Below are 22,001 nucleotides of genomic sequence, written 5' to 3' on the forward strand. Positions count from 1 at the left end.
GGAATGGTCCTGACACAAAAAAAATCATTGTGTAGGCCAAGAAAAAGGTGTGTCATAGGTTCATCTGTGTGTCATAAGTCCATCTGTGTGTTGTGCCACATAATCGTCCACCGTACATCTCAAGTGGCATAGAATGCACCCAAAGATGAATATCTCAACTCCAAAGATCATAGGATCATGTAGACACCCATGGGAGCCAAATGAACTCATCTCGAGATCGGCCTCATGTAGGATCAAATGGGAAACCATGCCATCATCATCCCACATAGCTCCACTCGAAAAGTCAAAGGCATGATACACTTCATCTATATGTGCATGCGTGTGATCTGACCCATGAACTATATCCTCATGTGCAAGACCCTCTATGTGTATATGATAATCCAGGATATCAATATATATCAATATAATCATCAACATCATCATAGTCATCCTCATTGAAAAATGAAGAGTTATCGTCACATGAAAGATAAATGGTATCATCTCCTAAATCATCATCTATGGCATCCCCAAGGCCTCCAAGGTCATCCTCATAAACATGGTCTATCTCCATCAATGATGCTCCTATGTGACCTATATCCCATAATAAATATATCTCCAATGGTATAGGATTTAAGGAGATGTCTTGATAGTCTCTCAAGATCTATGCCATACTATCTACTATGGATATGATCATCATCCATGAAATCACTGACCATGTCATCCTCACAATCTCTACAATCAACATCATGATCATGGTCTGTGTCCATCAATGGAATCCATGTATAGCCTATATCCCAAGATAGGTCAAACTCTCTAATCACTAGATCTAGGAAAATGCCCAAATCAAATACAAAGCTCTCTAGATCCATATGTCCAATCCTACCTGTCCTATGAGGTCCACCCGAGAAAAATCATCACTACTCTCATGCACTATCCTTGACTGCTCAAATACATGAACTCTATCCACACGACCACTGCCAGAAGTGCTATGAATACTAGGAGTAGTGGTCGTATTAGCGATATCTCCACAAGTAGAAATCCTAGAAGAATAGCCTAATTGTCAGAACCTCTCATACCCTTGCTTCCTTCGAGGTAGAGAGGAATCTCACTGTTAAGTAACATCCCAAGAATACTATGAAGATCATTTAATCGGGAGCTAATTTTTGACTATCCGATATACAAATATATTCATGGTCTTGGGTGTCTTACCTAGTATTTATCTATATTTTTTTGCTTTGGAAAGTACCCGACTAATCATGTCCACCCTACCACACCCACTTTCCAGATTCAGAATACGATCAACTATGAGGTTTTTAATTACTAAGCACATTTGTTGGTACAGATGCGTCACATAACAGAATTCCTTAATTTAATTCCATTTATATGTTCCTTTATCCCTTAATGCCAACAAATCATTTTAAAAACAATCCGTATATAATCATAAAACTGAATTACAACACAATATGAAAAAATACATCCCTCGGCGCACCAACTTATATACAATCTAAGCATTACAACTGTCGTGGTGATAAATTATCACATATTAGTAAGGTAAAATGTCCCCTCGCTCACCTACACTAACATGAAATCTATCAAGCTCATGTCTACAATCCTAGAGGGAACCCTCGCCCTGCTTTGTGGTGGATTAACCATCATTTAAGTAATTTCCCTAACTCCGTAAATACTTAAGAGTTGGTTGCTCTGGGTGGGGGAATACCCAGTTGCCCCAGACCAATCACTTCGGAATGGTTATCCCCAAGAGAGCATGTCTCTTGGTTTATTTTATAACTTTAGAATATGTTACCAGTCTTGTCGTAATCTTGCATCCACATTTCACGTAGCAATCCATGCAACAAACATACTCACATGAGAGGAATAATGTTTTCTATTTTCTTAAGTAAAAATTCCCTAGTTAAATGCATTAGACAATTCCTTTTCTTAAGCAAAAACTTCTAGGGTTGGTTCCACTTACACGATGAGGCGGAGGTCCGATATTTGCAGTTATGAGGATATGAGCTGGTCCTCCACTTCCTTGGGAAACATTTGCAGCTACCGCTATTTAAGGTCCAATTGTATCCTCATCATGGTCAACTATCCTTGGACACCTACGTCCTCCGCGTTCTTCATGTCCTCCACAAGCCATTATTCTTTGTTGTGGTTGAACCTTTACTTATTGCTGAGAAGTAACTCACACAGCTTGGGAGTCGAGTGGATAGCATCTCTTAGGTAGAGTATATTGAGAACTTCTTGAATATATAACCTTTAATTTCTAAGTTCATTCTCCCACCATTAGGCTTTATGCATAATATACAACTAATAATTAAGTTGTAGTTATTTTCTTTATCTTAATAGAGAAAAAAATGAAAGGAATAGAGAAGGGCATTGATTGAATGAGAGCAAGAGAGGTGGAAACTGTTGGATAGGAGACCGGGAGACTAAGATAGAGAATCCCGGAGGGAGAAGGAAGTATTTGGGTGGTGAGGGGGGGTTTGGTTGGTGAGGGGTTTGGTAGCAAGAGACTGTAAGAGCGGTGGCGAGAGAGGCGGTGAGTACTGGCAAGGGTGGTGAGGAACTATGCATGAGCGAAGGGGCTGATTACTAACAAATGAGCGAAGGGGCTAATTACTAAACGAATGAGCGAAGGTGAGTACTGGCAAGGGTGGTGAGGGACTATGCATGAGTGAAGGGGCTGATTACTAACGAATGAGAAGGGGAGGACTCCGCGGGAGCGAAGGTGAGGGAGGCAGGAGTGGTGAGTAGAGGGAATGAGGGAGTTGAAAAGGGAGTGAGCGTAGGAGATAGGGAGTGCAAGTGGGAGCCCGCCGACTTGGGGAGCCACCGGAGAGGAGGGAGAGGCTACGAGGACAAATAGCCCCGAGGGGGTGGTGAGAGTGAGGGGGTCAGGGCTTCACTTAGCAAAAAGAAAATGGCAAGGGCAAACGAGTGGTGAGGGGGGTCGGCACGCAAAAGGTGGCGAGGGGGTTGGCTGGAGAGGAGATGACAGAAAGGGTAAGGCAGCACTACGAGAGGGTAGACGGGAAGGTGAGTGAGGGAGAGGGATTAAGCTTAGACAGGGTTCGCCAAAAGGGATGGGAGAGCCGATGAAAGGTGGTGAGCCGTAGTGATTCGCTTAACAACAAGTGGTGAGGGAATGGTTGGCCGAACGAATCGTGAGGGTGGGCGTGACACGTGGGAGTAGGGTGGGCGTGACACGTGTGTAAGTGTTTTTATCATATCACTTCACTTGTATTTCATTCATTCTTGTCACTCTACTTTGAGTATAATGCTTCTATTTATCTCTCCTTACTTGTTGCATCTATGTATGTGTCACTATCTTGATCTCCACTTCAACAAAACACATGATGCATTAGCATCCATCAATCAAATAGGTAGGGGTTGGTCTCTTATTTATCTCCCAACTTAGAGTTAACAAGTATATCATGCATGGGATCGCCCCTGAGCCACCCCTAAGCATATTAGTGAAATACATTCCATCTCAATGTATGATATGTGGGTACATTTAGCATGTCCCATACTACATTGTTCAGTCCTTACATGCATATGCCAAGATAGCTAAGGAGAGTTCATTAGACAAGGTGTGAACCCTCACGAAGGGACATGGTTGTGTGAGTAATAGTGAGATTAGAGTTAAGACTTGTACACACCCATGGGTATAGCACATACATGAATGCATGTTTACCTTTGTATTAATTATATTAAACAACTATTTTTTTATCCTCTCTTGCATGGCTTTGAATAATGTGGTCCCCCTATGGCACACATGGGGAGTAGCGTTGATGCACACAGCAACGACAAGAGCTAGTCAATTATCCATGTAAATGAAAGATTGATAAGCCATGAACTTTAATAGACTAATTTAAAGCTCTAGGAATGTGTAGGTGATGAATAAAATTTCTCGAGTGATTTGAACATGGGAAAATAAAAAAAGGTAAACAAAGACCATAGGTAACCAATACAAGCTAGAAAAACCGAAGCCGAGAAGACTACTAGTAGATTTCGTCATGAATAAGCTAGAAACCAAGGAAAAGCGTAAACTTTATGGGGTTCCAAGCACTCCAATAGGGAGCTTATTAAGGGAATAGCATTATTTAACCATCTTGTATCTACAAATGCAATAGCAAAGATGGAAAAAAAAAATCTTATAAAAAGGTATTCACCATATATCATTCTTGCCTCTCCTATTTATCAATGAATGCAACACACAACACAATCACCAAGAGATTTTAAGATTAGATAGTCGAAAGGATCTTGGCAAAATTTATGGGAAGAACATGGACAATAATTGACGAAAGTAGCCGGACGGAAGCATACTTAGGAAAATTGTTCCTATCCTCCAGATGGCACTCAAAAGAACACCTCTTATTACATGCCACAGTTAGAAGATGGCTGGATTCATTCTGCCTTTGCATCCAAGTAAAGCCCATCTCCAGTTTATCCTATCCACAACCCCACATTCATACAAGAGAGTCTTGGTCATAGCCCACAGGGGATAGACTTCCTTGCATTCCCATAAAGAGGATTAAGGGTTTACCCACTTCCTTGCATTCCCATAAAGAGGATTAAGGTGTAACCCCTGGGTGATGTAGCTTTTTGATACCTGTAAATTTAATATAAATTATCTTTTGCATCTTAAAAAAAATTTGTTCTACAATAAGACTTGCATTTTAAAAAAATTTGTTCTACAGTAAAACTTTTTAAAGCTTATTACATAACACATACTAACCTCTAAAAGCTTAACCAGCAGCTTCTATCGTTACCCTTTTTCCAAAAGTTAACCTGCCCTTTTGCCAAAGTCATTCTAGACAACAGCCTTTTTACGTGGTTCTACCGTAGATTCGGAACAGCACGAATATATACTCAAGCAGGCTAATAGCTTCTTTCACGTATGTCGTAGGACGCAAGAGTTAATATATCGACATGGATTAGAGCTATGGAGCAGATCACGTATCTTGATTGGTTCACTGATTGTCGTTGAGCTTCCAACAGAGAGAATGTGCTCGAAACCAAATATGGTTAGGAGTGCCACGCACCGATCTCAAATCTCACAAGATGGTGCAAGAGAAATTCAGTTTAATTGCATAACTGTACAACACTATCCCATGTTCATAGGGTATCAGAGCCCTTCAAAACCTTCCAATGATGCCCACTTAGAAAATAGGGTTGCCAAAGAAGGCCATTATTTCAAACATTTCTCTAAATTATAAAGAAACACATATAGTTAATTGAAGGTTATAGCAACGAAGAGTATTCAGAAAGGAAACTTGCCAAACCACCAACCCAAAATGGCATATGCAAGGATTAAACCTCATCAACAATCAGAGCTCGGGTAATTCCCAACTGCCATACTACATTTAGTAAATGAAAACAGCCGCTCTAATTTCATTAGATGACAAAAGACTAAATATTGGTCTAAAAAAATTCTGGCTCATCAAAGCCATAAGAGGAAATCTTTCATCTTTCAAGCTTCAAACAGCTGCTTAATGCAGCCTAAACTCATCTACACTCTTATCGGCAGACTTTTGTCTCCACTGACTCCGATCATAAGATTATCTTAATTTGACAACAGGCAGTCCTTGACCCCCCATGTGATACAGGGCACTCCCTGAGTTCAAAACCTTACAACTCCTCATGCAAATCGTCCTCTTCTTCACTATCAGAAGGACCACCCGCTTGTTGATACACTTTCGAGACAATTGGGTTGCAGATGGCTTCCACCTCCTTCAACTTCTCCTCAAAGTCCTCCTTCTCAGCACTCTGATTGTCATCCAACCAATCAAGGGCCTCCTTCAATGCAGCATCAATTTTCTCCTTGTCATCCTTCTCAATCTTATCTGCAAGCTTATCCTTGTCATTGATGGTGTTCTTCATGTTATATACATAGGTTTCCAGGCTGTTGCGGGCATCCACTCTTTCCCTCACCTTTTTATCTTCATCAGCAAACTCCTCTGCCTCTTTCACCATCCTTTCAATTTCTTCTTGACTTAACCTGCCCTTGTCATTGGTGATGGTAATTTTCTCAGATTTACCAGTGCCCTTATCCTCAGCCTTCACATTCAAGATACCATTGGCATCCACCTCAAATGTCACTTCAATCTGGGGCACACCTCTACACACAAGCAGCAAGCATACAGCCTGATTAGCTCTATTTGAGCGCGTTCAACGCACAGCCAGTACTACACCGTCAACCACAATAAAAATAAAAAAGAGGAAAATCGAGCACTACCTTGGGGCTGGGGGTATGCCAGAAAGGTCAAATTTACCCAGCTCTCGGCAATCCTTGGTCATACTTCGCTCACCCTCAAAAACCTGTTGACAAGGCAGGAAGTTTGCAGATTAGCAAAAACTATATGTGCTGAAGAATGAAAGCAGCGCAGAAGAGCCAAACATGCTATCGGCAAAGGAAAATGTGCCAACTTGATGACAAGCGATGTTTGATTACCTGAATAGAGACAGTCGTTTGCTGATCCTGATAGGTAGTAAAAACCTGGGACTTCTTGGTTGGAATGACAGTGTTTCTGGGGATCAACTTGGTCATCACCCCACCAACAGTCTCAATTCCAAGGGTGAGGGGAGTTACGTCCAACAGGAGAATTTCTGCAATACGACAAAGTATAAATCCCAGGACTTTACAAGCACGCTTACCAGACACAAAGCATATATTTCTGGAAAAACTGTGCACATTATTGCATGTGAACAAGAAAGTTTATCAAGAGCATACCTTTAGTTTCATCGCCACCTTCTCCACTCAGAATGCCACCTTGAACAGCAGCTCCATACGCAACAGCCTCGTCCGGATTGACACCCTTGTTGGGCTCCTTCCCATCAAAGTACTCCTTCAACAATTGCTGGACCTTGGGAATACGGGTACTCCCGCCCACCAGCACAATCTCATCGATTTGAGACTTCGGCAGGCCAGCGTCATCCATGGCCTTCTTCACAGGGCCCATAGTCTTCCTGAAGAGATCATTGTTAAGCTCCTCAAACCTGGCCCTGGTAAGGGGCTCAGAGAAGTCAATGCCGTCAAATAGGGATTCAATCTCCACTCTCACTTGATGCTGGTTACTCAAAGCCCTCTTGGCCCTCTCGGCTTCCCTTCTCAGCTTACCAAGAGCACGGTTATCCTTGCTAATGTCCTTATTGTACTTTTTCTTGATGAGCTTGATGAAATACTCCATGATACGTTGATCAAAGTCCTCACCTGAATACGTTAAATTTGTCAAATAAGCCCTTGAACTTTGACGTCGTTTTACTTTAAAAAAACGGTACTCGATGTCTCGGCTGATTAAGCTTTAATTCAATAACATGAATAATAATAAACAAACTACAGGAGTAGGCAGCTGATAAAGCATTCTATTTTTGGGCCTTCAAGCATTACCTCCAAGGTGGGTATCACCATTAGTTGCCAAGACTTCGAAGACTCCATTATCGATGGTCAGAATGCTCACATCGAATGTGCCACCTCCAAGATCAAAGACAAGAATGTTTTTCTCCCCTCCTTTCTTGTCCAGCCCGTAGGCAATGGCAGCGGCAGTGGGCTCGTTTATTATCCGAGCAACATTCAATCCAGCAATAATACCGGCATCCTTGGTGGCTTGCCTTTGAGCATCATTGAAGTAAGCTGCAAGGATAGCAAGCAAACAACAAATTACATTGATGCCAAAGAGGACTACAGAAAGAAGTCAATCCCAGCTTTAATAATCCCAGAAATCCTTAATAAAGGACTTAATTGAGCACAACTTAATTGAACAAAACAAAAAATAACCTGGAACAGTGACCACTGCATCCTTAATCTTCTTCCCCAGAAAAGCCTCTGCCGTTTCCTTCATTTTTGTAAGCACCATGGCACTAATTTCTTCAGGACTGAAAACCTTCACTTCACTTTCTTTAATCTTGACTTGGATGTAAGGTTTCCCATCCTTGTTGATGATTTTGTAAGGCATGAGCTTCAAGTCTCTCTGAACTTCCTTATCCTCAAATCTATCAAAAGAAAGCACATCAACATAAGAGAGTAGCACCTTTTTTTTACATTATGTTTAAAAATTCAGGTTGTGACAGTTTAAAGTGAGATAAAGTATTCAGTCGAGAACGTAATGTTACGATCTCAGATCACTTACTTCCTGCCGATCAATCTCTTGACGTCGAAAATGGTTCTTTCAGGATTCACAGCGGCCTGATTTTTGGCCGCCTCTCCGATTAGCCTTTCACTGTCAGTGAAGGCCACCCAGGATGGAGTGATTCTGTTACCCTGGTCATTGGCAATTATCTCGACATGACCATTCTTATACACTCCGACACATGAATAGGTTGTGCCAAGGTCAATCCCAATCACCGTACCGAGCTTGGGAGCCTCTTCTGCAGCCACGAGGAAAGCAAGAAAAATTCCTGCAAAAACGCATACCGTCGAAATGCTGAGAGCAGGAAACCTTAATCCTAGAACAGCCTTCATCACTAAAATCCTACACCCTAAAACCGCTACGTATGATAACACAAGTGACATTACTTATTGTAAAACCCTAAAACAGCTTCTTTAAACCCTGAAACAGCCTTAAGTTCACGCCCCAAATTTTTTCAACCTTCAGTTTAACCCTAGAACCGCAAGACTTGAAAAATATGTTTACAACGCAGCATCGTTTTTACTGTTGACAACTTACGGTCTTATCGAACAGACTTAGATCTAATGGTTCTTTTAGATCTATGGTTCAGATCAGGGAACGAGAAAAGGGCAAGAGCAACAACGCAGGCTGCACAAGTTTCGGAACACCTGTGCACAGTTAGAAGCTGGAAAGCATACCTGCGATGAGGAAAGCGAAGAAGCCGATGCCGGAACACCGCTGAGGAGCCATGGCAGGACTCTCTCTCCGCACGCAAATGACGACGTCGACGGGAACCTGACCAGTGTTACAAGCGGAAACCCTAACTAAGGATTGCAGGTGAGAACCCTAACTCTTCTGGGCAGTAAGAGACTGATATAGATTCAGCAACGAAGAAGAGACCCTCCTTTTTCTAGAATACGCTTTGGAAAAAACCCGGACGGGACTTCAACCAACCTGTCCCCATCTTCCACATGGCAATACCAGCACCCGACCTCGCCACGACTACCCTTATCGACCAATCAGATTGGATTTTACACGTTTTGTTGCACTCTCCACCAATCGTATGGCTTCTTTGCTGTTGGAACGTTTTGGCAACGTCAGATGTTCCACGTCATTAACGTCTCTCTGCCGTCGATCTCAATAATAAATTTCTTCGTCTTAATTGAATCCAGAAGTTTCTTGGCTCATACGCCTTGGAAGTTGAAAGGGTGGGCCTCTTTTTTCCGACTCGAGCCTCTTTTTTTCCGACTCGAAAAGAAAAATAAAAAATCTCTTGTGTAAAAACCTCTGGATATATTTTTCTGTTTCTAAGCTAAGCCCTTTTTTAAATAAAAATAAAATAAAAAATTGACATCCCACAATTCACATCATGCATGAGACTTGTGTTGGTCATTATTTCATGAGCACTCAGTGGCCTAATGGCTTCCTTCACATGATGTTTTGAGAATGATCTTTGCTTTAGAAAGTATAAAAGTTTTGTTCAAAATAAGCTCCTTCAATGAGCATATCAATTAATATGCCCACCATTAGAGGCATTAAGGTGGTGTCCTTTGGTTAAACATGATATTGGTGAAACCCCCCATTTGATATGAAATCTCAAACTCAGATTTTTGCGCCTAGCTATCACATGTGAACAAGGTGGTATTCAACATGTTGATGACGTTTCGAGTATTGAGCGACAAGCCATGCATGTGTCTCGAGGACAGGTTACATGTTTATCTAGGGTTTGGAAGGTTGGGATTGACAGGCCATGTTGCATGTGTGGTATAAGCCAAGGGGCAGGAGATCATACATGGGTTAAGCCCTCAAAGGGAAGGAGGATGACGGATGTACATATTCTCAACCCTTCAGAGGGGGAAGGACTGAGGTAGGGCGGGGCGGGTTGTTGCACAAGCTCGTGTGGCGGCAGATGTAAGAAGCACTAGAATACACATGGACACACGGTTGAAGGCAAGGTGGCCAACTACGCATTGTTGCTAAGTGGAAGGTAGGGCTCTAGTAGCAACACCTTACTGCTTTTAAAACTTAGAGATGTTACATCTCCCAAGTCCAAGGCTATATCAATCAATTGGGGGTGATAACCCCTGGTTAATTATAATACACAATAAAATGCCCTTCAATATAGCGTTATGTTATCCACCACAAATATCTATATATATTTATATTTATATTTTAATACATCCCATGACCTTCCTCCCTTCTGCCCCACCACACACACACACACACACACCCCAACTCTACATGATCACTTCAAGGAAGGTTAAGAACCACGTAACCCCAGAGTACACTCGATTCACTTGAAATCTTTCTACAACAAATAAAATTGTTTATTAAACAAAGTACAATAACAATATATATTTCTCTTATTCACACATTTTGTTGTATTGTTCATTGTTCACACATTTTAGCCCCCTATTCACTTCCAAAACACCACAAAATGATGATGATGACAATTTGAATGATCCACAATGTACATCTTTTTTAATCAACACCTACCCCATGTTTGCTCTTTGCAGTTAGAATCACTCGTGTTAACAAGTAAACTCTTTGATATTTCAATGTGAGGTTTTGAAGACGCTTTGCTTGACACAAGAGTGCCTTACAATGATAAATTTTGATCGGTTATGAGAAGCAATGGGTGAAGGTTTGTTAACATTGATTACAATCATTCAAAAACTTATTTAAGTTTAGCGAGAGTCCTTGTAGTTTTAGAGAGTTTCAATGCATCAAGTAATGTAATACGTTTAATTGCTATGGTTGTATGGTTCTTCTCCTTCATGAATGAGCCATGGCTACACACTTGAGTCTCCATTAGTTTAGTAGAAAGTGAAAAGCCTATTGCATCTTGTAGCATGCTTCATGAATAATCAACTTTCTTGGCTTGTCCCAATTTAAGGCCTCATAGTGAGCCTTACTTCTACTATTTTCATATGTTTAAAACACAAGAAAATTGTCACATATCATGTAATGTAGATGGTGAGGGATACATAGTCTCAAAGTGCAATCTCACATTCAAACCTTGCTACTGTAGTAGGCGGAAGCAATATTGAAGAAAAAATTGGGCTTGCTCATGGGTGTGTGGTTTTTTAAAAAAGCGGCAAAAAGTGGCAAAACACAATGTTTAGTGGTAAAACCAACTCGTATTTACACACACAATAAATGAGAAGAACAAAGCTCAATCATTGTTTAATGGCCTACATTAGAAGGTACCTCCCCTTAGCTCTTGAGACAAGACTACAGGAAGATATGATGTAGAATAGGCACTCCTTCATGGGAGACATACTCAAAATGACTCGACGAAAGAATGAGGGAATATAACACCCTTAACACACACAATAAATGAGAAGAACAAAGCTCAATCATTGTTTAATGGCCTACATTAGAAGGTACCTCCCCTTAGCTCTTGAGACAAGACTACAGGAAGATATGATGTAGAATAGGCACTTCTTCATGGGAGACTTACTCAAAATGACTCGACGAAAGAATGAGGGAATATAACACCCTTTCTAGGTTCATGAATTGTCAAGATGGCGTGCTAAAAGAATGAGGGAATATAACAGCCTTTCTAGGTTTCTCAATGGTAAAGATGGCAAAACACAAAGTTGACCCATGTGATTTTATCAGCCACCATTAATAATCTTTATAAAAGGCTATATGCTACAACCTCACTCAACAAATGTGCCACCCCATAACAAGTAAACAATATGTATGCCTTCAATCCTAAACATGTCTCATTGTGTGACCTTTGATCCAAGCATAAGTATGTGGTGGGTACAATTTTCACAAGCCATCCACAAAATGAGACCTCAATGCCAATAAGCATTTGGCTTCAACACCTTCTTTGCATAAAGGGAGCTATACAACAACAAATGTTTCCAAATAACTTCTCTACATAAAGGGAGCCACACTATGTCGTTCTTTCTCTCATTACAAGATAACATATATCTTTCTTTCTTTCTCTTAACTTACATCTCTAATTGCTGGGCTGTGTATTATGCCAATGGCTGCAATGCTAATGTTGTTAAAGTATTTCAATAGTATAGTGTAGATAAGGGAGGATTCGGTGGGTCTTTGGGGGCTTTTGATAATGATACTGAGATGTTGGTACATACTTCTAATGGGTCTAGCCTTATTACTATTTGATACAAAGGTACAACTCAAAGAGTTGAAACAGGAAGGAGCTCCTTGATGACAAGACATCATAAATCTTTCTAATTACATGCATTTTGAAGTCACTATGTTAATCTTTTTGATATGTTTATTTCGTTTTTCTTAACATCTACGGTCTTGTCCTCTTTATGTTAGAATTTGCATATTTTTCCTTCACTTCTCCACTGCCTAATTTCTTCCACCAAATTTAAATGTATGTGTGTGTAGTTTGTATGATTGAGGTTGCTAATCACAGCTTACAAAGACAAGAAGAATTAGCAAAAGTAGCCAATAGCCAATCCATATAAACCTTATGCTAAACCCTATTATACACCACAAATGGACACAAAGCCCAACTCCTCATGACTATTGAGAATAAAGGCCACTCAGATTCAACAATTAAACAAACACTTCTTTACAAAGAAGAAGCATAAAAGGTGACTTAAATTCAGCCCTTCAAGGTTTCACTAGCTAAACCCAACCTAAACCCCATTCCAATTTGAAGAGGTAGATACATGTTGTGGCTTCCATCTTAGTAAACATCTTAATACATTGTCTTTCCTTAGCTCAATACGAGTCTCCTTCTCTATCCTAACTAAATGAAGTATCTTACAATTCATTGGATCTTAGGATCACTTGTTTACTTGCACAAAATTAGAGATGTTAGTTATGATTACAAAAATTGGATCTTAAGAGTCTCCTGCTTTACTTCCTGAACTAAACGATTACATAAAATTGGATCTTAAGAGTCTCCTGCTTTACTTCCTGAACTAAATGATTACATAAAATTGGATCTTAAGAGTCTCCTGCTTTACTTCATGAACTAAATGAAGCATCTTTAACACCTGATAATTCATTGCATCTTAGGGACACTTGACAATAGGATCACTTGTTTTCTTGCACAAATTGAAGATGTTAGTTGTGATAAGACAAACTACTAAATCACAGTCTAACCCCTATAAGAAATTTATCTATAAAGTAATGCATTCCTAGCCCACACACATGTAGATTTTATGATAGCAAAAAGATAGCTACTCTATGCATGGCCCACACTCTTTCCTAATAGGCAATGACACAAAATAAATTCCATTACATGTTTAATCTAATTGGACATATTGGACCAAAAAGTTCTGAGAGGAGGGAAAATTTGAAGCCCATGCTCGCAGTTTCTTGGACATTTTCCATTGAGATGTTCCCTTGTGGTTTTAAGATTTATTTGGCTGCATCTCTTTGGCTTGCAAGTCATTGTATTAATCTATGCATAGTCTGAACGTGCCCTAGAAACCCCACTTCAAATAAACTTCTCGCCAACAGTTTCAATTGGTGCTGGAGCTTTTAAGCAGTGCACTTAGGAGTCAAATCAGTTAAGAAATTAATGGGTCAAAAATGCAACGTGCTTAGAGATGTTCAATTCCATGTATATTAAACTTAATGAACATTCCAGATTTTGGTACAGTAATCTACATTCACCTTAACATAGATATGTAAGAAGGGGATAGAGCTTTGTAGCTTGATGTAATCAGGTGAAGGTCCTATTCTAAAGAATTTCTGGAATATATATGTAATTATTGTTCAAAAAAACTTAAGGATCATTAGAGTAATGTAGCTAAAATTGTGGGAGTCAACTGAACGTGCCCTAGAAACCCCACTTCAAATAAACTCGTCTCGCCCCAACAATTTCAATTGGTGCTTGGAGATTGTAGCAGTGCACTTAGGAGTCCAATCAATTAAGAAATTAATGGGTCAAAAATGCAACGTGCTTAGAGATGTTCAATTCCATGTATATTAAACTTAATGAACATTCCAGATTTTGTTACACTAATCTACATTCACCTTAACATAGATAAGAAGATAGAGCTTTGCAGTTTGATGTAATGAGGAGAAGGTCCTATTCTAAAGAATTTCTGGAATATATATATAATTATTGTTCAAAAAAACTTAAGGATCAGTAGACTAAAGACAGGACTTTAGGTCGTTGGGCCACCAAGTGTGAATAGTCCCGAGCTCCTAAGTTCGTTTGCATTTGGCCGTCCTGCAGGAAATTTATAAGGGCTTCAACAAGGTCTGTCCTAGAAAGTAGTAGTCTCTGCTCTCCCCCTTCCTTCCCCTTCCTGGTCTCTTCATTTGCAGTTTGATCTCCCCTCCCCCGACCAACCCAATTTTTTCTGTAGATTGTGGACATCATGAGACGCTCCTCCGCCTGCGCGGCATTCTTCGTGCTGCTCGCTTTTGTACTCGTCCACCATCACGGTAGGCTCAGCTATGGCTTCTCCCTGTACTTGTTTTCTAAGAATCTGGGTGTTTTAGGGTTTGATGGAGCCTATCTCTCTCTGTTTGTGTGTGTGTGTGTGTTTTTTTTTCCGTATAGAGGAGCTTTTCTTCCGTACTTATGCATGTGGTAAAAGCACAGCTTGTCTTCCTTGATTGGTCTGTTGCTCATGGAACACATGTAGCTAAGCCGTGCAGATCCACTCATCTAAGAGGATTCAAGACTTGAACATGAAATGCTGTCTTGATTTTGTCTGGTGGAGAGAGAGAGAGAGAGAGAGAGAGAGAGAGAGAGAGATGGATCATTATTCTGTCCTCATATTCAACCATTCAGCAACACAAGAGCCTGAAAGTGTAGTGCACACGGTCTGCAGCCATATGTGCGTGTGTGTGTGTGTGCGCAAGTAGGTCTCATAAGCTTTTTGAGAGAGAGAGATGGAGAGAGAGAGAGAGAGGGAGAGAGAGGTAATTTTTTTCTGTTTGTTCATGTAGCCCCTGTTGTACGAGTCGTAGCGAATGATGTTGCAGAAGGGAATGGTGATCTTCCAAGAGTGGAGGAGGGGATTGGGGCCATACCTGATGCCCTCTCCACAGATGCTCAGGTCGTACAAAGGTTCGTACACTTCTTCATGGCTACCTCTGCAAGGTCACAGATTTTCCCATTTGGTGGAGGCTTGCTACATCTATCTGGCTTTCCGTCCTTGTAGTTGATCTGGTATTGTTTGTGATCTTGCAGAGAATCGGAATCCATTTCCGCAAAGTCTTTCAGGTTGAAGGCTGAGAAGTTTGAATTCCAGGCTGAAGTTTCCAGATTGATGGATATAATCATCAATTCTTTGTACAGCAACAAGGACATCTTCCTTCGAGAGCTCATCTCTAATGCATCTGATGTGATTATCTTCTATTTATAAAAGCTGTCTTTGTTTATTATTCAGAAATTTGCGTTCTACTATTCTAATGAAGGTCTTTTGACGTATATCGAATTGTGCGAGTTCTTTGGAGTGGCAAGTGTGAAGGTTGCAAAGCTTTGTCGGGGCTGTATAGTTGAGTGTGTCATGAGATGAATCGAGTGAGCATTGTTTTTCCATGCAGGCACTTGACAAAATTCGCTTCTTGGCACTGACTGATAAGGAAGTTCTAGGTGAAGGTGACAGCACCAAACTTGAGATACAGGTTAGTGCATTCTTTCGCTTTAAGTGCTCTGTAGCTTTATAGCTGGAATCATTGTGTTCTTGAGTAAGTGATGGTTGTTTATCTAGGCATGGCCAGAAGATAAGTTTCGGTCGGAAAGGAAAGAAAAAAGGGCTCCTGAGTGCCCCATAAAGCTATGCCCATCTTAGGGTATGTTTTTTCCTGTTGCTAAGTGGTCGTGAATTTTTTTGTCAGATCAAACTGGACAAGAGCAAGAAGATTCTAGCTATACGAGACAGAGGCATAGGTATGACCAAGGAGGAACTTATCAAGAATCTTGGAACAATAGCGAAGTCTGGAACCTCAGGTTTGCTAATGCTCTCTCTCTCTCTCTCTCTCACACACACACACACACACACACATATGAATGCATGCATGCACATGTACTATGCTCTTCCTATTTGCATACTAGCTGGCTTATTTCTGGTGCATGAAATCTGTCCTCTCTTGGGATCACTTTCTTGGCTTTCAGTTACTAACATGCCCACGCACATGTACTATGCTCTCTCTATTCACATACTAGCTGACTTATTTCTGGTGCACTAAATCTGTCCTCTCTTAGGATCACTTTCTTCACTTTCAGTTATCAGACTTATTGAACCAGCAATTTGCTTAGAGCTACAGTTATTAGACTTATTGAACCAGCAATTTGGTTAAGAGCTATGTTTGTGTCTTATGCAGCTTTTCTGGAGCAGATGCAAAAGGGTGGGGACTTGAACTTGATCGGGCAGTTTGGAGTTGGGTTTTATTCTGTGTATCTTGTGGCCGACTATGTGGAGGTCATCAGCAAGCATAACGATGACAAACAGTACTCTCTCTCTCTCTCTCTCTCTCTCACACACACACACACACACACACACCCATGCATGCTCTATGTGGAAGCTATTTGTTAACATTGTGAGGTTTATTGACTTTGTAATTCCTAGATATATTTGGGAGTCAAAGGCAGATGGTGCATTTGCTGTCTCTGAAGATACAGAGAATGAGCCTATTGGACGTGGAACAGAAATAAGGCTTCACTTGAAAGAGGAGGCTGGTGAATATTTACAAGAGGACAAACTCAAGGTTGTCTCACCACTCTGCAGAGTGTATTAATTTAGATTTTGTTGGAAGTAGTCACTCAAATGTATTCTCATCTTTCGCACAGGAGCTTGTCCAAAGGTACTCCGAGTTTATCAACTTCCCCATCTACCTGTGGTCAAGCAAGGAAGTGGATGTGGAAGTAGAGGCAGATTCTGAGGAGGCATCTGAAGATGAGGAAGAGAAGACAGGTTTGTTTCACAACAGACTATTTCTGATTTATGGAGGCTAGGGAGGCCTTTTCAATCTTGCTGATTTTTCAAGTGACTTGCAGCCACTGAGGAAGAAGAAACTGAAGAAGATGTTGAGAGCAGTGAGTTATTTCGCCTTATTCTTTTGTCTTTATGTATGGTCATAAGATTTTTTTTTTTTTGTTTTCTTGTGGAGCTCCTGTGTAAGAAAAGCCTGTTTATGTTTACAGAGCCTAAGACAAAGAAGGTGAAGGAGACCTCATGGGACTGGGAGCTTCTGAATGACATGAAGGCTATCTGGCTGAGAAGTCCAAAAGAGATTTCTGATGAAGACTATGCCAACTTCTTCCATTCTATTACCAAGGTTTGTGTCTCAACAGCAATAACTGTGTATCATTGCCCAAAGTATTTTTCTGCTGTTTCACGTGAATCAAATTTTTGTGCTCAAACACACCCACATGGACATGATGATGCATTGCTCATTGATTTAACAGTAGCTGGTGCATGTTTTTGCATGCCAAGTAGCAAGTTGATCGCAAGCAGTTGTTTTAACCTCCACAAGTATTCTATGTCTCGTGAGGCTCCTCAACTTACTAAGTACTTCCAACTGATTCTACAGCTACAACTGAGCTATGGGTTCTGTGACAATCATACAGGATTTGACTGGAGAGAAGCCTTTATCCTGGACACATTTTAATGCAGAGGGTGATGTTGAATTCAAGGCAGTTCTTTTTATCCCACCCAAGGCGGCCCATGATCTCTATGAAAACTACTACAGCAACAAATCCTTCTTGAAGCTTTACGTCAGACGTGTCTTCATATCTGAGGAATTTGACGAACTTCTGCCCAAGTTTCTTGCCTTTTTAAAGGTAATTTGAGCTGCCAAACGACAAGTAATAACAATGCTCTGCGTCTTCTACGAAGGTGGAATGCTAATGAGCATGTAGCAATGTGTTATAAGTGAGCGCTCTTAGCATGACTGTTGTCTTATTTTGTAGGGGATTGTTGACTCCGATACATTGCCACTCAATGTATCCCGAGAGATGCTTCAGCAACACAGCAGCCTAAAGACAATAAAGAAAAAACTTGTACGGAAAGCCCTGGACATGATTCGGCGGTTGGCTGAGGAGGATCCTGCAGAGTCTGATGAGAAAGAGGGTAAGACCCATTTCTGTTGTTGGTTCTGACGAACAGCCTGAAGGGTTGTGGTTATTAGGTCCTCTATCTGTTGGGGTTGCAGAGGTTGAATGTGGAATATCCATATCTTAGGGTCCAACACGAGGTTGAAGGCTGCATGCCTCTAGGACCCGAGGTTGAGGGCGGCATGCCCATTTCTGTTGAGTTTGAGGGTTCCGGCAAAAGATCTGTGCTTCTCTAGCGCATAACCACCGGTGGGCAGGGTGAAGTTAAGTTGCTTCTCTATTGTTTGATGCTTCTTTGGTTTGAGCTGTTCGTGGTTTGAGTCATTGGGAAAGCAGGCTTGTTCGTCTGTTATGGCTTGCCTGTGCTTGTTATCCAAGTTGACAGGAGGTCCATCAGCACCGACATGTGGAATGCCTGGCTCCCATGTCTTGAGTTCGTCGGTTCCCAAAGTAGTCCCTTCCTCAAACCTGCTTCTTCCCAAGAAGAGCTATCCATGTTATGCCCCTGTGGTCCTTCCTGACTTGATTCAGCACTTGCGTATAGCCTCCATGACTCCAGAACTTCTGACGTGAATCACGTTAGAAGCTTCCAGAGTCTCCACCTGCTGAGGGGCTTTCTGTGTGGCTGCTTACTCTTCCTTTGAGCGTAGATGTCTTTTCCTTAAAGCGCATCTCAAGCTGTTTGAACGCCTTTGTTGGGCCCGTGCTGATTTGGCCTGTTCAGAAAAAGCACCTGCCTGCATGGTTTTTAGTTTTGATGCACCTTACATTCCGCATCCAACTGCGGTAAGTGCATGCGTGTAGTACTATTGCAAGGGAGTGCCCCTACTGCTGCCAAGTTGGAATAGTGATTATATAAAAGCTTTCAATTCATTGAGGTTCCTGTTGGTGGGCATGGTGAATGCATTCATTGGCAAGTTGGTCAATTTGCCTTTGCACCCATTGACTGCCTACAACCATTGTTGTTTTTATGCATAAATTGTGGCTTCCAGATGTCGGTAGATTCCAAGTGGGTTGTTATCTGAGCCTGCATTATATTGGCTGGTTGTTTTCCCTCCATGTGTTGGCAAGGAGCTCGTTGAACTCTGTCAGATTAGCATGACCTAAGAGGGGTAAACTGATTATTTCTGTTTTGGCAGATGATTCTGAGGGTGAAGATGAGAACCGAGGCAAGTATGCCAAGTTTTGGAATGAGTATGGGAAGTCAATCAAGCTTGGTATCATTGAGGATGCAACTAACAGGAACCGCCTTGCAAAGCTACTAAGATTCTACAGGTATGCCCGTAAGCATGATTAAATTTATACCAAGCGTAGATATGGGATAGATATTTATTTTAGAGTAGCTATGATATAGATATATATCATTAGAAGTTGCTATGATATAGGAGTTCATAATGGAAGGTGCTAAACTGTGCTTTCAGCACTAAATCTGGGGAAAAGCTGGCATCATTGGACCAATACATTTCACGCATGAAGCCCAATCAAAAGGATATCTACTACATCACTGGCTCCAGCAAAGAGCAGCTGGAGAAATCTCCCTTTTTGGAGCAGCTAAGGAAGAAAGGCTATGAGGTACTGACTCTGTTTTTCTCTCGTCCAGCCTATCATAATCTGTTATATTGCATTTGCAAATTCTCTTGGTAGGGCTGCAATCCCATGTTGTCAACACTTGTAGCACTTTTCATGATTCACAATGATCTTTCTTGCCTGGGCAGGTTATTTATTTCACAGACCCTGTTGATGAGTACCTGATGCAATACCTTATGGATTATGAAGACAAGAAGTTTCAAAATGTTTCCAAGGAAGGGCTTAAGCTTGGAAAAGACTCTAAGCTGAAGGAGATCAAGGAGTCTTTTAAAGATCTGACGAAGTGGTGGAAAGAACTGCTCACAAGTGAAAACGTGGATTCTGTGAAGATCAGCAACAGATTGGCAGATACACCTGGTGTGGTTGTGACTTCCAAATATGGTTGGAGTGCAAATATGGAGCGCATAATGCAATCCCAAACGCTTAGTGACTCCAGCAAGCAGAATTACATGCGTGGCAAGAGGGTTTTGGAGATCAACCCAAGGCATCCCATAATTAAAGAATTGCGCGACAGGGTTGCCCAGGATTCTGAAGTAAGCTTCTAACTTATCCTGAGAGAGAGAGAGAGAGAGAGAGAGAGAGACTGAAGTGGCCTTGGACTTGCAGGATGGAATTGCACAGCAAACTGCTAAGCTTATTTACCAAACGGCTTTGCTTGAGAGTGGGTTTCTTCTTGAAGATCCTAAAGACTTCGCAAGTCGTGTTTACTCGGTTATGAAGACAACTCTGAATGTTAGCCCAGATGCTACTGTGGAGGAAGAGGAGGAGGAAGTGGAAGAAGTTGAGACAGACACATCCAAAGATGATCAAAAGGTCTTAACTGCCTGCTGTGTTTTTTGGGTGGAGGCAGTGGTTTTATTTATTTATTTATTTGTGTGAATATATGCTCTTATGTGTGTTTGTGTGTGTGTGTGTGGAGTGCGTGTGTGAGCATATCTTGATATAGAGTTCTACACCCACTATTGGGCATTGATGACGTTAGTGGGGATGTAGTATCTAGTCCATACTTATGCATAATGGAGTTGATAGTTATATAGTCTTGTGGGTTGACTACCATGAGTATATAACATGCACGTTCCTAAAAGGTGAATTTGGGCATGTTCTTGGATTCATCTAGGTATATAATTCAGCCATATTAGCGGACATGGAGATTTCACATTGTGAAGTTTTTGTCCGAGTAGCGGCCAGTTGATATTGTGCTAATTCTTTCTATCTTTAGCGGTGCATTTACCCTATCAACTACTTATTTGCTGTACTAATTCTTTGTATTTGCTATTTGCTACTTCCCTTAGTGCTAGGTTTCATTATGGTTGAGTCTGCCCTGCATCTCCGGAGGTTTGACAGAAACTTAGTACAAAGGGCTTGTGTGAATATATGCTCTTATGTGTGTGTGTGTGGAGTGTGTGTGTGAGAGCATATCTTGATATAGAGTTCTATACCCACTATTGGGCACTCATGACATTAGTAGGGAGTTAGTAGGGATGTTGTAGTATTAGTCCATACTATGCATAATGGAGTTGATAGTTATATAGTCTTGTGGGTTGACTACCATGAGTATATAACATGCACGTTCTTAAAAGGTGAATTTGGGCATGTTTCTGGATTTATCTAGGTATATATATATATATATATATATATATATATATATATATTTTTGGGGGGGGGGTGTTCTTGGTTGTTTTGGAACATGGCTTAAATCTATTGCTTCTATTTCGCATTTCAGGCCGAGGCTTCTGAAGGCAGTGGAGAGGAAACATCCTTTGAAGATGCAGTCATCAAACAGTCAGTAGTTGAGGAGGAAGAAGAAGAGCACTACAATGATGAGCTGTGATCTTAATCTTCATCTTCAACTCAGTTTTGATCAGTAGTCACTAGGCTATTTCTCTTAGCAATCAAGGGCCAAGGCAATGAAAAGCAGTGCCTTTAACTTTTGAGAAGAGTTCACATGCAGACTAAGAGTCGTAAATTATGAACATTGCTTTGATGCTATCAAGTGAGATGGAGTGGGTTCTAATTTAAATGCATTGCGAGGTCTTCTGAGTTCTTCTGTGTGTTGCTTGAGGCTCTCTTGAACAAAAATTATGTCCAACTAGATAGGAGTTGGGGTTTCTCAGTTGAAATGTGACCTCATGTTTCCTTAAGATAGTTTCAAAGTGCAGTCTTTAAGTATAGCATTGAAGATGACAGAGTTTGTGCACCTCAACTCTTCGTTGCCCAAATGTTTTGAGGGTCCTTTTTTTTTCCTTCCCGTCTCTGTTTCTGACTGGGTTCAACCTTGGTAGTTTTTTCAATATACCTCG

At 41.1% G+C, this 22,001-nt stretch overlaps 2 protein-coding genes across 2 annotated transcripts; one reads left to right on the forward strand and one right to left on the reverse strand.

The window, feature by feature from the left end:
- Positions 1–5,350: 5,350 nt before the first annotated feature.
- LOC147626927 (luminal-binding protein 5) lies at positions 5,351–9,107 on the reverse strand. Its single transcript, XM_086815480.1, has 8 exons — positions 8,792–9,107; positions 8,115–8,382; positions 7,763–7,977; positions 7,376–7,618; positions 6,719–7,198; positions 6,440–6,594; positions 6,224–6,306; positions 5,351–6,106 (listed from the first exon to the last, which is right to left on the reverse strand). The coding sequence occupies exons 1-8, from the start codon at positions 8,841–8,843 to the stop codon at positions 5,617–5,619; spliced, it is 1,986 nt and encodes a 661-aa protein (XP_086671606.1). The 5' UTR covers positions 8,844–9,107; the 3' UTR covers positions 5,351–5,616.
- Positions 9,108–14,105: 4,998 nt separating this feature from the next.
- On the forward strand, positions 14,106–21,744 carry SHD (Chaperone protein htpG family protein). Its single transcript, XM_086815481.1, has 17 exons — positions 14,106–14,492; positions 15,003–15,123; positions 15,247–15,400; positions 15,603–15,683; positions 15,897–16,008; positions 16,383–16,509; positions 16,628–16,766; positions 16,849–16,972; positions 17,056–17,094; positions 17,203–17,336; positions 17,629–17,841; positions 17,971–18,130; positions 19,254–19,389; positions 19,536–19,686; positions 19,830–20,234; positions 20,308–20,514; positions 21,425–21,744. Exons 1-17 carry the CDS (start codon positions 14,426–14,428, stop codon positions 21,530–21,532), a joined length of 2,478 nt encoding a protein of 825 aa, XP_086671607.1. The 5' UTR covers positions 14,106–14,425; the 3' UTR covers positions 21,533–21,744.
- The last annotated feature ends 257 nt before the right edge of the window (positions 21,745–22,001 follow it).

Source organism: Cibotium barometz, chromosome 21 (genome assembly GCF_041138505.1).
Source record: "Cibotium barometz isolate CiBa-2024 chromosome 21, ASM4113850v1, whole genome shotgun sequence".
In the NCBI taxonomy this organism is placed as follows: domain Eukaryota; kingdom Viridiplantae; phylum Streptophyta; class Polypodiopsida; order Cyatheales; family Cibotiaceae; genus Cibotium; species Cibotium barometz.

Excerpts from the sequence above, each read along its gene's own strand:
- LOC147626927 (XM_086815480.1), bottom strand. The coding sequence starts at position 8,843 with ATGGCTCCTCAGCGGTGTTCCGGCATCGGCTTCTTCGCTTTCCTCATC. Across the intron at positions 8,383-8,791 it reads CTTCGCTTTCCTCATCGCAG|GAATTTTTCTTGCTTTCCTC; the intron begins GTATGCTTTCCA and ends GCGTTTTTGCAG. Across the intron at positions 7,619-7,762 it reads TGCAGTGGTCACTGTTCCAG|CTTACTTCAATGATGCTCAA; the intron begins GTTATTTTTTGT and ends CTATCCTTGCAG.
- SHD (XM_086815481.1), top strand. The coding sequence starts at position 14,426 with ATGAGACGCTCCTCCGCCTGCGCGGCATTCTTCGTGCTGCTCGCTTTT. Across the intron at positions 16,009-16,382 it reads AGCGAAGTCTGGAACCTCAG|CTTTTCTGGAGCAGATGCAA; the intron begins GTTTGCTAATGC and ends TGTCTTATGCAG. Across the intron at positions 19,687-19,829 it reads TAAGGAAGAAAGGCTATGAG|GTTATTTATTTCACAGACCC; the intron begins GTACTGACTCTG and ends TTGCCTGGGCAG.